Source organism: Microtus oregoni, unplaced genomic scaffold, assembly GCF_018167655.1.
Source record: "Microtus oregoni isolate MIOR12 unplaced genomic scaffold, Mior012 000024F_ref0000369, whole genome shotgun sequence".
NCBI classification, from domain to species: Eukaryota; Metazoa; Chordata; class Mammalia; order Rodentia; family Cricetidae; genus Microtus; species Microtus oregoni.
The window spans coordinates 15,482,385-15,495,148 of NW_024543083.1; the positions used below are offsets into that span (position 1 = coordinate 15,482,385).

Below are 12,764 nucleotides of genomic sequence, written 5' to 3' on the forward strand. Positions count from 1 at the left end.
TTCAATCCAGGACCTCAGCCCAGGGAATGGCACAACATACTCCCAGGGTGACTCGTCCCTCCTCTATCACATTTGAAAAAGGCCTCCCAGACCCTGGAACACTGTTCCTTAGATCATCCTGAGTCCATCAAGTCAGGGTTATCACACAGCCGTGAAGACGTAGGTCTGACTGGTCTTGTTGTAATTATTGCCTTGTTGTGCCTACAAAGTCCTTGCTTTACTGCAACAAATAAAGAAATAAAGTGCAATCCCAACCTCATTTTCAAAACAAACTATACAAAGCAAGTATAAGGTCAGAAGGGAAGTTAACTCTTAGGAGATTTAAGGAAACACAGGGGAGGTCTGGGAGAAGTCCCAGCTGCACAGGGTTCTGGAAAACAAACAATGAACTTGCCCCATAATGATGATCAGTGGATCTTTGACAGAGTCACCAGGAACAGATAAGGAAAGAGCAGCCATTGCAATGAATAGCACTGAGAATACCAAGGCTCACAAACAGAGTACAGCTGGATTTGTAGGTCACACTGTACAGAAAAGCCAACTTGAAAGTGGGCACAGACTTACAGGTAGTGAGGACTATGGCAAGACAACACAGGGAGAGCGGCATACATTGGTCTGGACCAGGATCTCCCACGTCATCTCAAAGCACCTACAGCTAACCTGTCTTCAAAAGATTTCAGTTGATGCAATCCTGTTTGGTTTTGCCTCGGTTGCCTGTGCCTTGGAGACAAAGCATCCATAGTGAAAGGCTAATATTTAATATATATATATATATATATATATATATATATATATATATGGAACCCAATAGCAAGAAAACAGATAACCCAATCAACAACAGGCAAAGGATCTAAATAGACACCTCAAAAAAAAAGTATGGACAAGGCTCAAGCCACAAAGGGAAAAGCAAAAGATCCTGTTTCCCTGAAGTCCTAGTTAGGGTTTCTACTGCTTTGACTAAATGCCATGACTAAAATAACTTGGGGAGGAAAGGGTTTATTTGGCTTACATTGCCACACTGCTGTTTATCACTGAAGGAAGTCAGGACTGAAATTCAAACAGCAGAACTCTGGAGGCAGGAGCTGATGCAGAGGCCATGGAGGGTGCTGCTTACTGACTTGCTCCCCATGGCTCACTCAGTCTGCTTTCTTATAGAATCCAGGGCCACCAACCCAGGGGTGACACCACCCACAGTATGATGTGTTTGAGGAGGCTGCTTGTTTGTCCCAGCCGCCCTGAACCAAAATAACCACACAGAAACTTTATTAATTAAAACACTGCTTGGCCCATTAGCTCTAACTTCTTATTGGCTAACTCTTATATTAATTTATTCCATTTAGAGGAGACCCAGGAGTACAATGTCTCCAGCCCCATGGCTTAGTGGTTAAGAGCATTGCCTGTTCTTCCAAAGGTCCTGAGTTCAATTCCCAGAAACCGCATCGTGGCTCACAACCTTCTGTAATGAGATCTGGCGCCCTCTTGAGGAAGAGACCTAGTCAGTGGTTCTATCCACTTAGACCATGAAACCCAATAAGGACAAGTTCAACAGAACCACCATATGCAAGCTGACCATGCATGCTTTAGCATTGCCAGGAAATAAATTTCAATGTCAAATTTCAGGAGTACAACACTGGGGTGAGATGGGGGGATGGTCCCTGTCACAGGCACGCACAGCACATACTCTCCCTGACTGCTATTTACCCTTGTGGACAACAAGCATTCTCCAGAAGATGGAAAGGACTCAGCCCTCCGTGGACATGGACATAAATACACCTTCAAGTCAAGAATCATTGGAATTATTTCAAAAGCTTCTATAAGCAACCTCTCCCAGCGATGAACCATCTCTGTCCTTTCTTGTCACAGACATCTGCTTGGTCATCATTATGGTTCATGTGCACTCTATGAAATTTAATTTCTGAATCTATTTGCAGTTTTTAATTTTCTAGGTCATTAACATTCATGTGCGGACTCTCTTGGGTTAAAACATCTCTTAGAGAAGAGTCTGTGTTTGCTGTAAGGGGCCCCTTTGTTCTGAGAACTTGGTCTTGGGATGTCTTGTGCCAATACTGGTCCTCTCAACAGGGAGTTTCTGGATATGGTTAACCAAGGTAAGGAGACCCACCCTAAATATGGGAGGCACCATTCTTGTGTAGGCTGAGGTCCTAGACTGATTGAAAACAGAATGAGTTGAGCATCAGGATTTATTCATCTCTCTCTGCTTCCTGGATGTGCACACACTGAGACCAGATCCCTCAGACTCCTGAAGCCATCCCTTCTCCATAGCAGATTGTCCCCTGGAGCTGTGAGCCGAAATGAACTCTCTCTTCCTGGTGTTACTCTGGTCAAGTATTTGGTTCTAGCAACAATAAAAGCAACTAATACAGATTTTAATGACCCAAAGAGATAAAATGTACTTAACCCTGAAAGCTCTTTGTACTACAAAGCAACTATGATACTGGCAGGTGAAGACTTTTATAGCAGAAAACTTGGGCCTCTTGTACAGGAAGCCTATATTCACCCTGTGCAGTTTTCAACTTCACCCAAGCAGGTCCGCACTCAGCCAGGCTTTAGTTTTCCCTCGGAGAATATGACAATGCTCTTTCCAATGAGGGGATCCTTCCCCTGGGAATCCCTGCCTGATTAGTTAGTATCCTAAAGCAGAGCGATGCCAGACACCAAAATTTTGCTTTCCTCTACAAAAGTCTTTAAATCGACGGTCTGAGAACCTGTTGGAATGAACATCTCGGGATTCTTCACTGAGGGTCCTTCTCTGTGCCTGTATAAATGGATGAAGCTGCAGGAGAGCCATAATCCAAATGCCACAGGAGCGTGAAAGCCGGAGAAACTTATTGAGCCAAGATGGGAACACGTAGGTATGTAGGATGGTACAGCAACCACAGCAAAAACGCCTTTTTATTTTTTTTTATTAGCCTAAAGCAAGAGGAAAAAAGGCAACCCAAGTAACATGCTCAGAGCCTCCGAAGGGTTTCCAGAGATGTGTCCTGCATGCCCCGCCATCCCCTCAGGATGGCAATGGCTGCCCAGACCACATGCTAGAAACATCTGAGCATCACCCCACATGGCCTTGACCCTGGACATGTCAGCGGCTCTTTCTCAGCTCACTCTGCACTGCCCTCTACTCTTGGAATCAACCAAGACTGTCAGCCTTGTAGAAACACTGCCTTTCCCTTCGCACATAAAACTGTAATCACAGAGTGCAAAAATCAAATGCCTGGCGTGCAGTCACCCATCACATCACAGGTGCTATTGCTCAGAACCGCCATCCCCCCAATGCATACAACATCCTAAGACTTCCAACTGTCCCTGCTGTCGCTCCAGCCCAGGGCACACCGTATCCCCTTACTCAGAGGAGGTGGAGGCTGGGATGAGCTTGGGTTTGGCCTGCTGGGGAGGTGAGATATCGGGGATCTTTTCCCCGTGTTTGTACACGCTGACCGTGACATCGATCTTCTCGCCTCCGTATTTGTTCTTCACGTTGATGCTGTACTTGCCCGAGTCCTCGGCCGTCACCCCCTGAATGGTCAGGCTGACGTACTTGGACTGTTCCACCTTCACGGAGAAGTGCTCACTTAGCTCAATGTCCTTGTCGTTCTTAAACCAGACCACTTCAGGGTCAGGGTTCCCAAACACTGTGCAGGTCAGGTTCAAGGTCTTTGGAGGGAAGACGGGGTGAAGAAAGACAGTTAGAACAGGAGTGGGAGATGGGGTGAGGGGATGATCAAGACACACCACACGCATGTATGTAATTTTCCAGTACCAATCTAAAGAGGAATAAGAAGGCCATGTTCCTCTCCGAAGGTGGACGCTCAGTCGTGCCTACTGGCACCTGTTGATCAAGACACACCACACGCATGTATGGAATTTTCCAGTACTAATCTAAAGAGGAATAAGAAGGCCATGTTCCTCTCCGAAGGTGGACGCTCAGTCGTGCCTACTGGCACCTGTTGATCATTTATTATCAACCACCCTTCATAGACACAGGCTCCAAAGAAAGGTGGGGGCAGAGGAGCCCTGTGCTATGGGAGGTGTGGCCAAAGGAAAACCTGTGAAATGGTTCTACTTGTTCCAAGTTCTAATCTGAGTTGGGGGGGGGGGGTGTAAACTTGGAAAATGGATTAGCGCTATTATCATTCCACTGACCCTGTTTGTTTGACCCTTAAGTGTGTTTGTTTTTATTCTTATTTCTGTGCATTCCTGCCCATCTGTGTATGGAGATGTACCTGTAAGCATAGCTGCTTGTGGAGGGCAGAATAAGGTGTCAGATCCCCTGGGAACTGAAGGTATCAGAAGTTGTGAGGCACCCAGGGTGGATTCTGGGAGCTGAACCCCAACTTTCTCTCTAAGAGAAGTACTGGCTCTTACTTCCTTTACATTTAGACTTAGGGGGTCTGTCTCCCCAGTTCTTCTGGAAAGTCCTGAGAATATAGTGTCTACACCTCCAAACCCAGATGCAGCAACTCCACACTTGCCTGGGCTCAGCCCCCTTGCAGCCTGTGACTGTTAATTTCACAATTACATCATTTGTGATGTCACCGTCGCTCCATCTCAGGGGCTTTCATCCCATGCTTTCGCTGACTGCTAAAAGGAGGTCTATAAATTTTGCATTTAGGCCTAATAAAGCCCTTTCAAGTACCTATGTCCCTGTGACATTGAACTAGAATCGTGCAGCAGAAGTGCCAATTAGATATCAATAACTCTACTGATGGGAGACAAATTAAAACTTCAATTAGAGATTCCAGAGTGACCTTGGAAATTGGAGCAAAGTTTTTCTCTCCCTTCACTATTAAAGAAACTGTGACTGTTTGTCTTCAAAGTGGTAGCTCTCAGTTTCACCCCAGATGGGGGAGCTGGCCCACCACCTCCTTCAGAGAAGCCCCTGAGCCAGGTGATATCAGACCCTGTGGACCCCAAGGTCCCCTTGTACCAAGTCTTTGAGTCACGCAACCTGCCTGGTGTTTGAGTACTCGCAACGCTGGCTTTTGACGTTGTTGCTGCTGTTTTTCTTTTTTCTCAGTACTGAGGTTGAAGCCCAATGACTTACACACACTAATCAAACCCTCTACCACTGAAGTGCACCCCAGTCATGACTGTTAAGCTATCCCACCTCTCTGTTTGCAGAAGTCCTCTGGGGTTCAGGACAGGGGTTGACAGCACAATGGGAGTTAGCTCTGAGTGCCCGGCAAGCTGCCTGGGGGATGATTCCTCCCCCCAAGATGACAGCTGAGTTCTACCCTGCATCACCACACTCATCCCGGCCGTGTCCCCAACTGTCTGCTCTCACCTTGCCTTCCATTATGGTCACCACGTCAGGTAAGCCACCAATCACCTTGCCACGATCTATAATGAAAAAGAGCCAGGTTGAGGCTGACACCAAGTGATGCCAAGGTGGAAACAGGGAAGGGCGGGCATAACCTCAACAGAGGACACACAGAAAGTTGTGATCTGGGTGGAGAAAGCTACCGCAGGGGCCGCGGACAAGGACTAGCTGGCTCTGTGGTCACATCAAAGACTGCACCTAGAGCAACACCTCATGAGGGAGAGAGTCTTGGTATCTGGGCCACTTGGTAGCAGGGTGCACTGAACCTGGGGCCAGCAGGTTTGCCGTTCTGATCCCCTAACTCAACCACGTGAAATGTGTACCTCCCCCCACCCATCCTCATTTGCAGCCCACAAGTACTCACTCTTCTCCGCAAATGCAGCTGCCCTGGAAACCACAAGAGGGAGAGAGAAGGGTGTAAGAAAAGCTACCAAACAAGGTCCACCAAAGCACGTGAGACGTTTGCTCGCAGCAAAAGCAAATAAAGAAGGCAGGCCTAATGATACGTAGCGGTACAGGCATTCCCATTGGTCCCACAGAGGAACGAGCCCCAAGGATACAAAAATCTACAGATGTGCAAGTCCCCGAGATGAAAAGGCGTTGTTTATGTTTACATGCAAAAAAGTTTACGTGCAACATATACTCCTCCTCCCGGGTCTTGTCAATCATCTCTAGTCACTTACGATACCCAGCAGAGTAAATACTGTGTGCAGAGTTCCTACACGGTTATTACTTAGGGAATGACAAGAAATATGCCTGCAGGGATACACTGCCCTTGCAATGTTTTTTAATTGTTTGTTTGTGTTTTGCTTTTTAACTGTGGTTGGATCTGAGGGTGCAGAACCTGTACCCAGGCAGAGGGATCGTGCTCTGGTCATTTGGAGTTGGGGAGCATGCTAAAACGAAAAGGAAGGTTAGCATGCAGACTCTCATGGTTTTACAACAAATTCACCAGACTGCATTAGAGACTTTTAGGTGTTCGTGTGTCTGTGCCTGTGTGTGCTGGTTGATACAGGTGTACAGGTGTGCATGTGTGTGCTTGTGGAGGCCAAAGGTTGATATCAAGTACCTTCCTCGGTTTCCTGAGGCGTGATTTCTCTCTCTCTCTCTCTCTCTCTCTCTCTCTCTCTCTCTCTCTCTTACTAATTTGGAAGGACTGGTTGGCCAGGAACCCTAGGGATGCTCCTGTCTCTGCTTCCCAGTGGTTGGATTACAGGTGTGCCCTTCTGTACCCAGTTTCTTTTTTCAAACATGGGGTCCTTAGAACCTGACTGACTAAGCCATCTCCTGGACGCTCGGCATCTTGTTAAATTGTCAATTTCTGATTTATCAGACTTGTCATACATCCCCTCACCAAAGGCATCCTGTATAACTTAGTAGGAGCCAATGGCTGTCCTCTGCTCTGATATCCTAAACCTCAGAAACTCATTTGAAAACCTGAAGCATTCTTTAACAAGCTCTGCATCACGTGTCACTTGATTATGACAATTTGAGAAATCCATCACTTTAATCATTTAAAGTAATCCAGGGTTCGGCTGGCCCTAGGAAGTTAATACACAATGCATTTCTAGTGTAGGAAAACGGTTGCCCTGCTACAGATCGAGTTTCTTCCGTTGTTATTTCCATCCCAGGAAGAGAGCATTCTTGGAATCAGCAAGGCATTTTTGGATGACCCTGAATGTAGTCGGAATGAACCCAAGCGAGAGCCCCGCCCCCAACCAGAAATGATGCCAACAAGCTGTGGGTCTTACTTGAGCTGCTGGAACTCGGCAAAGGCTTCATCAAAAGCTGCAAGGAAACATTGCATAGGTCAGTCACGGTCTCACATGTTTAACTCTCGTCAACGCAGACGCTCTACTAGCTAGCTGACGAGATGGAAACTGAGGGGTAGTCAAGCTAATAAATTGATTTTTCTTAAGTCGTTTCCTCTAGGTGAAAGTCATGACGTCAATGGATTACGTAAGGCTCCCTTTTCTTTTCAGCATCTGCATGGGCTGTTCACAGGAATGTGATGAGCAACAGGGAACTCTCATACCTTGTCCCGAGAGGTCCAGTGAGCGCTGGTGGTTGTCTTTGCCGTCGAAAATCTCGAAAGTGTATTTCCCCTTGTCCTTCTCCGTGGGCTCGCAGATCTGCAACCATGCCATCTCCTCACTTCCTCCAATCCGCATGTGCTCACTGGATGAGATCTTAGCCTCTCTACAGTGCAACATGGGTGAGCTCAGTTAACCTCCAGATCTCATGCTCACACCTGTGAGGGGACGCTAGCATGTCTGAGTGTGCCGGGCCTGGTCTGCTCACTTACATCTGGCTGGGAACTGTTTACTCACTTGCTCATGCCAATGGTGTAGTAGGTTTGGGTTTTTTTTTTTTTTTGACTTTTTTAAACTTAAGTACATTAATAACTCAGGCCTGAAAACTCCCAAAGCCAAATGATTACTACTTAAAGGACTTCAGAATACTTGATTTAATATGGCCATTCATAAGAATATTAAGCAGGGAACATATGGCCTGACGCAGCGTTTCTGTGTCTAGGTGCATGTTCAAAATAGCTGAAAGCGTGGACATGGACACTTTGACACTCACATCTGCAGAAACATTAATCACAATGGGCAGTGTGGACAGCCACATGGGCCCTGACATGCAAATAGACAATTAAAGATTTGTCCATGGGATGGTATACTACCTACCTTTTTAAAAGAAGGGAACTGATACATGCTACAACATGCATAAATTCTGAGGACAGTATGCTGCATTTAAAAAGCTGGTCACGAGAGGACAAGCATGTGTCTATAATTGCCAGAGTTGCTGCACTCAACAGAGAGTAGAGTAAAGCTAGCATACAAGGGGGACAGCATTCCATTGTACAAGGTGAAGGCTTTGGAGATGGTGGCAGAGCTGGGTGCCCCCAGCATGGTTTCACTGCACCCTTACAGTGAACGAATAATAAATTTTATGGTTAATGTGTTCTATCCCAGCTTTGGAAGTGTAAGTAAGACTAAAGCATCCAATAATGTTGCTGTCTTCCAAATCAACAGTGTTACACTACACTCACCCATTATCAAGTCAACCTGTTTGGTGTACCTAGTTGTCAGAGGGAGAGAGCATTCACCACACCTAGGGACTTGCAACCTGCTTCAAGTGTTGTGTGAGCCACTGGCCACGGTCCCTTAATACACAATGACTCCTGTAGCCTGTTCAATCTTCTTCTGCCACATGCTACTCAATGTGGGCCTTAAATCTGGAGATGTCATTTTCTTTGTCTCTAAAACTCAAATACACTATAAATATAGAGAGCCCTGTCAAGGTCATGGCAGCTGGTAGCCTTACCCAGAGTGGGAGAGAATCCATGGGAAGCCTTCACCTCAACACCACTCCCACCCTGTCTAAGAATTCTAAAAGGTAAGATGTAGAAAACAGAAAGCATCTCATTCTTGCAGGTAATTGGAGCCCACCCAGATTAAGGGAAGCTGTTAGTCAATCGAAACTATGACAGCAAAGACTCCCGAGCTGGGGGAACACATACAGCCTGAGGTAAAAGTTTGCTAGCTTTGCTTTTCCTATGATGAGAGCAAGACATCCCTGGAGTGGCTGGGATTCCTCGACATCTGAAGGGGTCAAGCCTCAGACTGTTGAACTTTACCATGTCTACACAGTACATTAATTTCACCCTCCAGCAAGAAAACAAGGTCCTTTTTCCAAAGAACATTTCTGTTTGTGCTGGATAAATTTCCAGCCTTTTATTTAAAGTGGCATTTTCTGCATTAGGTGATGTATGACTTGGCATTTTTTAAAAGCAATGAACAATTGTCCATGCCTAAGTCTGCATTCTGTGGATTTCTTATTAGGGTCTGTGGATCCAATGTCACCAACTGACACAGGTTCCTACTCTACCCTGGGTTCCCTGTCTTCTTACACATGTCTAGTGAGAAAGCCACGAGTTGAAAGGTTGGATACTGCAGAATAATCCTTTTGTACACTGTGAAGAAATGCTACTCAGATTGGCTTAATAAAGAAGCTGGCCAATAGTTGAACAGGATAAAGTAGGCGGGAGAGCCAAACTGAGAATGTTGGGAAGGAGACAGGCACAGACACAGAGGGAGCAGAGATAAACATGCTATGCTAATAAAGGTACTGCCATGTGACAGAACATAAATAAAGAATATGGGTTAACTTAAAATAAAAGAGTTAGTTAGTAATAAGCCCGAGCTATTGGCCAAACATTTATAATTAATATAAGCCTCGGTATGTCTATTTGAGAGCAGCTGTGGGACAGGAAAACTCTGCCTACAGTTGGACCTTGGACTCTAAACACTGGTCCCTTGTTGCTCTTCTCACTACGAGGAGAATGTGTTCTGAGTACAGGTGCCATTGGTAACCACTGTGGACACCTTCTGACACTCCTTTTCTTTCTCCTTTGCCCAGACTCACTGCCCCATGGCCCACCCAGCCAAATCTTGGCACAATAGCTGAGAACAGGGTCATGGCCTGTGGTTTGCCAAGAGTACCACATTGAGCCATGAGCTGCTGCGGTCATGGACAGAAGCTCTCATACTCACTTGTGATACCAGCTGACCTTCATTTCCTCTGTGAAATACTTCATGAAGCACTGAAGTCTGATGCCCTCTGGGGTGCAGAGAACCTTCAGTGGTGAGGCAGAGGCTCCTGCAGATAAGAATACGTTAGATTAAACCTCAGAGAAACAGGCAGAACAGGCCCATGGCCCAACAGTAAGACACATCCATCCACAGTACCGGCACGTCACTCCACAAGTTGATACTCATTCCTGTCATAACCACGGAGGCTCCTCCCTCCCTCCATGTCACGTGCTTTCATCTGAGAAGTACACTTGCCCTGCCAGAGCACTGTGAAAAGCCCTTTGCTTACGACCAAAGACACATGAAGCTTTTCAGACGTAATCCACACCTGGCCCTTAGCACTTTGGCTTGCCTGAAAGAATCAATCTTGGTGACAATGGCTATGAAACCTGCTATATTAATTGACCCAAGTCTGAAGAGATACAGAAAACCCATACAGGAGGGAGGAGGGAAAAAATCAGCAGAAGCCAGAGTGGGAGGACACAGCCACAACCTTCCTTCCTGGAGACACCTGCACCTCACTCCTCTCCACCTGAAATGGCACACACATGCCAGGGGATCTAGTCACATGGAGACCTTTGTGCTTGCTCTCCATCCGCCCCTAACTCCCCATAAAAGATGCCTGCGTCCACCTTGGTTGATGGAGTGAACCGGGAGTTCCCGAAGCATCGTGTGAGGCCAGTCTGTTGCACTCATCGCCTCTCCACATGTGACCAACCTGTCACTGGCAGGTGGCCCTCCAGCACGTTATGAGATAGTTAATACAAACCAGCCCTGCAGAGTGTGAGGGCAAAGCCATTTTTCAAGTGACTTGATTCACCTTACAAGCAGCTTGCACACCCATGGGTTAGTGTTTGACTCATTGAAAGCCATTCCAAGGGAACCTCATTTTAAAATGTAGCCAGGTCCCTTTCACTAAACGAAAGCAAAAAGGTCTACCTCACAGGAGTGCTTGCAAAAGCATTAAAGGTATGCAAACAGTGGTTTTGAAGGGAATTCTGGGAAAGCATAGGACTTTGCAATTGCGGTAGAGAGGATATGGGTTCTGGTGAGTCCTGACTCAGCTAGCTGGTCATCTACCTGCCCACACAGATTTTGGTTACGTGATCAGAAAATTTAACCTGGGTATTCTCCAGCTGATGTGTCTAATCTTTTGACATTATAACACGGTGTTGTCAGACACAAAATTCACACTGGAGAGCCTCACAACAGAGCGGCAGGGAAGGAAATTCCAGAAGGTCTCATGACGTCACAGGTAGGTATTTGATTCTGTGTTGGGCCACTTGTGTAGCTATCCTTGACTTTGTCCAGTCACACGTGGCCAGTGGGTCACAGTCTGGGCATGCCTTCAAATCTAGAGAGTCTGGAGTAACGGATCACTAACGTTTACCATGAAAGCTACTATTTGCTCATTTATAAGCGGTGTTTTTGCTTTTCCAGTTTCTAAACAAAGGCAAATTGCTCAATATACAGACTATGAAGTCTAAGTGTTCAATATCCACTATGACTATTCTGTGTTTTAAGAAAGACTAATAGCACTTTTGAACAACACCATTGCCCAGGTTGGGCAAAGGCAAATTGACAGTGGTGAATTTTGGGCAGTGCCAGCAGGGCCTTCTGAAGCTGAACGCAGGCTCCAGTAATCACCCTGCAGAGCTAGGACGGAGCAGGCAGGTCGCCAGTCATTCTCCTGCCACCAGCCCAAGGCCAGGCAGGGGCACACCCCAGCCATCAGTTTCCTCTGGGGCATGAGTGCTCACCCTAGGAAACAGAGGTGCTTCAGCCAACCAGACTTGAAACCTCGGGGACTTTTACTTACCACACACACGACTCATTGCCAGGATCATGTCCTCGTAGACTGGAAGAGAGAAAGGCGATGCACCATCATTGGCCGTGACTTTAACAGAAAACAGCATTTTCTATGTCTAATTAAACTGACACAGGAAACTGTGATCCTCATTTGAAAAATGAAACACTAAAATGGTAATATTTGTCCATAAAAGGCTTATGTGTGCCATAAATCCTTCTAACCTATTCGCTTTTTAAACACAGGACAAGAACATTTTGTTCGACATAAATCCAACTGTACATGGAATTGAATAACTTCCTAAGAGCTTCAATCATCTTTACGGCATTTGTAAGGAATCAAACGCGGCTTCTGATGAGGGAGTGAAGTGACATTTCATCTAAGCCCAAAGTGATATTGTGCGTTTTCTCTAACACTGTGAAGAAACTCTTAATGCAGACAAAGGACAATCTGGTTTCCTTACCCAGCGTCACTGAAGTGGAGAAATGCACACAGTTCAGATTGTGCATGAGGATACTTCTATAGCACGGGCCATTCCGTGGACAGCATGGAGCTCTGTCAGCTCAGGGTGTGTGTGACCCCACCTCCCTGACACCCTTCATTCCATGGATAAAATGTAGTCACTGGTACGCACACAGCTACAGATACTCATGAGTACTCTTTCACAGCGCCCCTCCCCCCGTCCCATGGACAGACTAGAGTCCTGGTCGGTGAAATACACACACACTCAGGGTGTGTGTGGACACGGCTCCACAACAACCCTTATCCTTGTAAGACAAAGAAGGCACCATCTTACCTTTGCCAGCTATTTCCAGGATAGAGACATCTTGTCCTCTGTCATCTTTCAAGGTTGCTTTGTATTCCCCATGGTCCTTCTTAGACAACTAGGAAAAAAACCACATTCCATATTCATGCAAAATAAACACCATGAGACAAGATGTTGTCTTAGTCCATTTTCCTTGCAAAGCATAGGAAATCAGTGTGCAAACTGGGAGGCACAGCCAAGTTGACAAGCTACGGA

General features: G+C 46.3%; 1 protein-coding gene across 3 annotated transcripts in view; it reads right to left on the reverse strand.

Moving 5' to 3' along the window:
- Positions 1-2,907: 2,907 nt before the first annotated feature.
- Positions 2,908-12,764, reverse strand: part of Myom2 (myomesin 2) — a 65,157-nt gene continuing 55,300 nt past the window's right edge. For all 3 annotated transcript variants that reach the window (XM_041674015.1, XM_041674016.1, XM_041674017.1), the window contains exons 30-37: positions 12,540-12,627; positions 11,756-11,794; positions 9,898-10,003; positions 7,374-7,537; positions 7,090-7,126; positions 5,703-5,725; positions 5,303-5,358; positions 2,908-3,672 (exon numbers count right to left, since the gene is read on the reverse strand). In XM_041674015.1, coding sequence (XP_041529949.1) covers positions 3,361-3,672; positions 5,303-5,358; positions 5,703-5,725; positions 7,090-7,126; positions 7,374-7,537; positions 9,898-10,003; positions 11,756-11,794; positions 12,540-12,627 — 825 coding nt within the window. In that variant the 3' untranslated portion in view covers positions 2,908-3,360. The remainder of the gene's footprint in view (positions 3,673-5,302; positions 5,359-5,702; positions 5,726-7,089; positions 7,127-7,373; positions 7,538-9,897; positions 10,004-11,755; positions 11,795-12,539; positions 12,628-12,764) is intronic.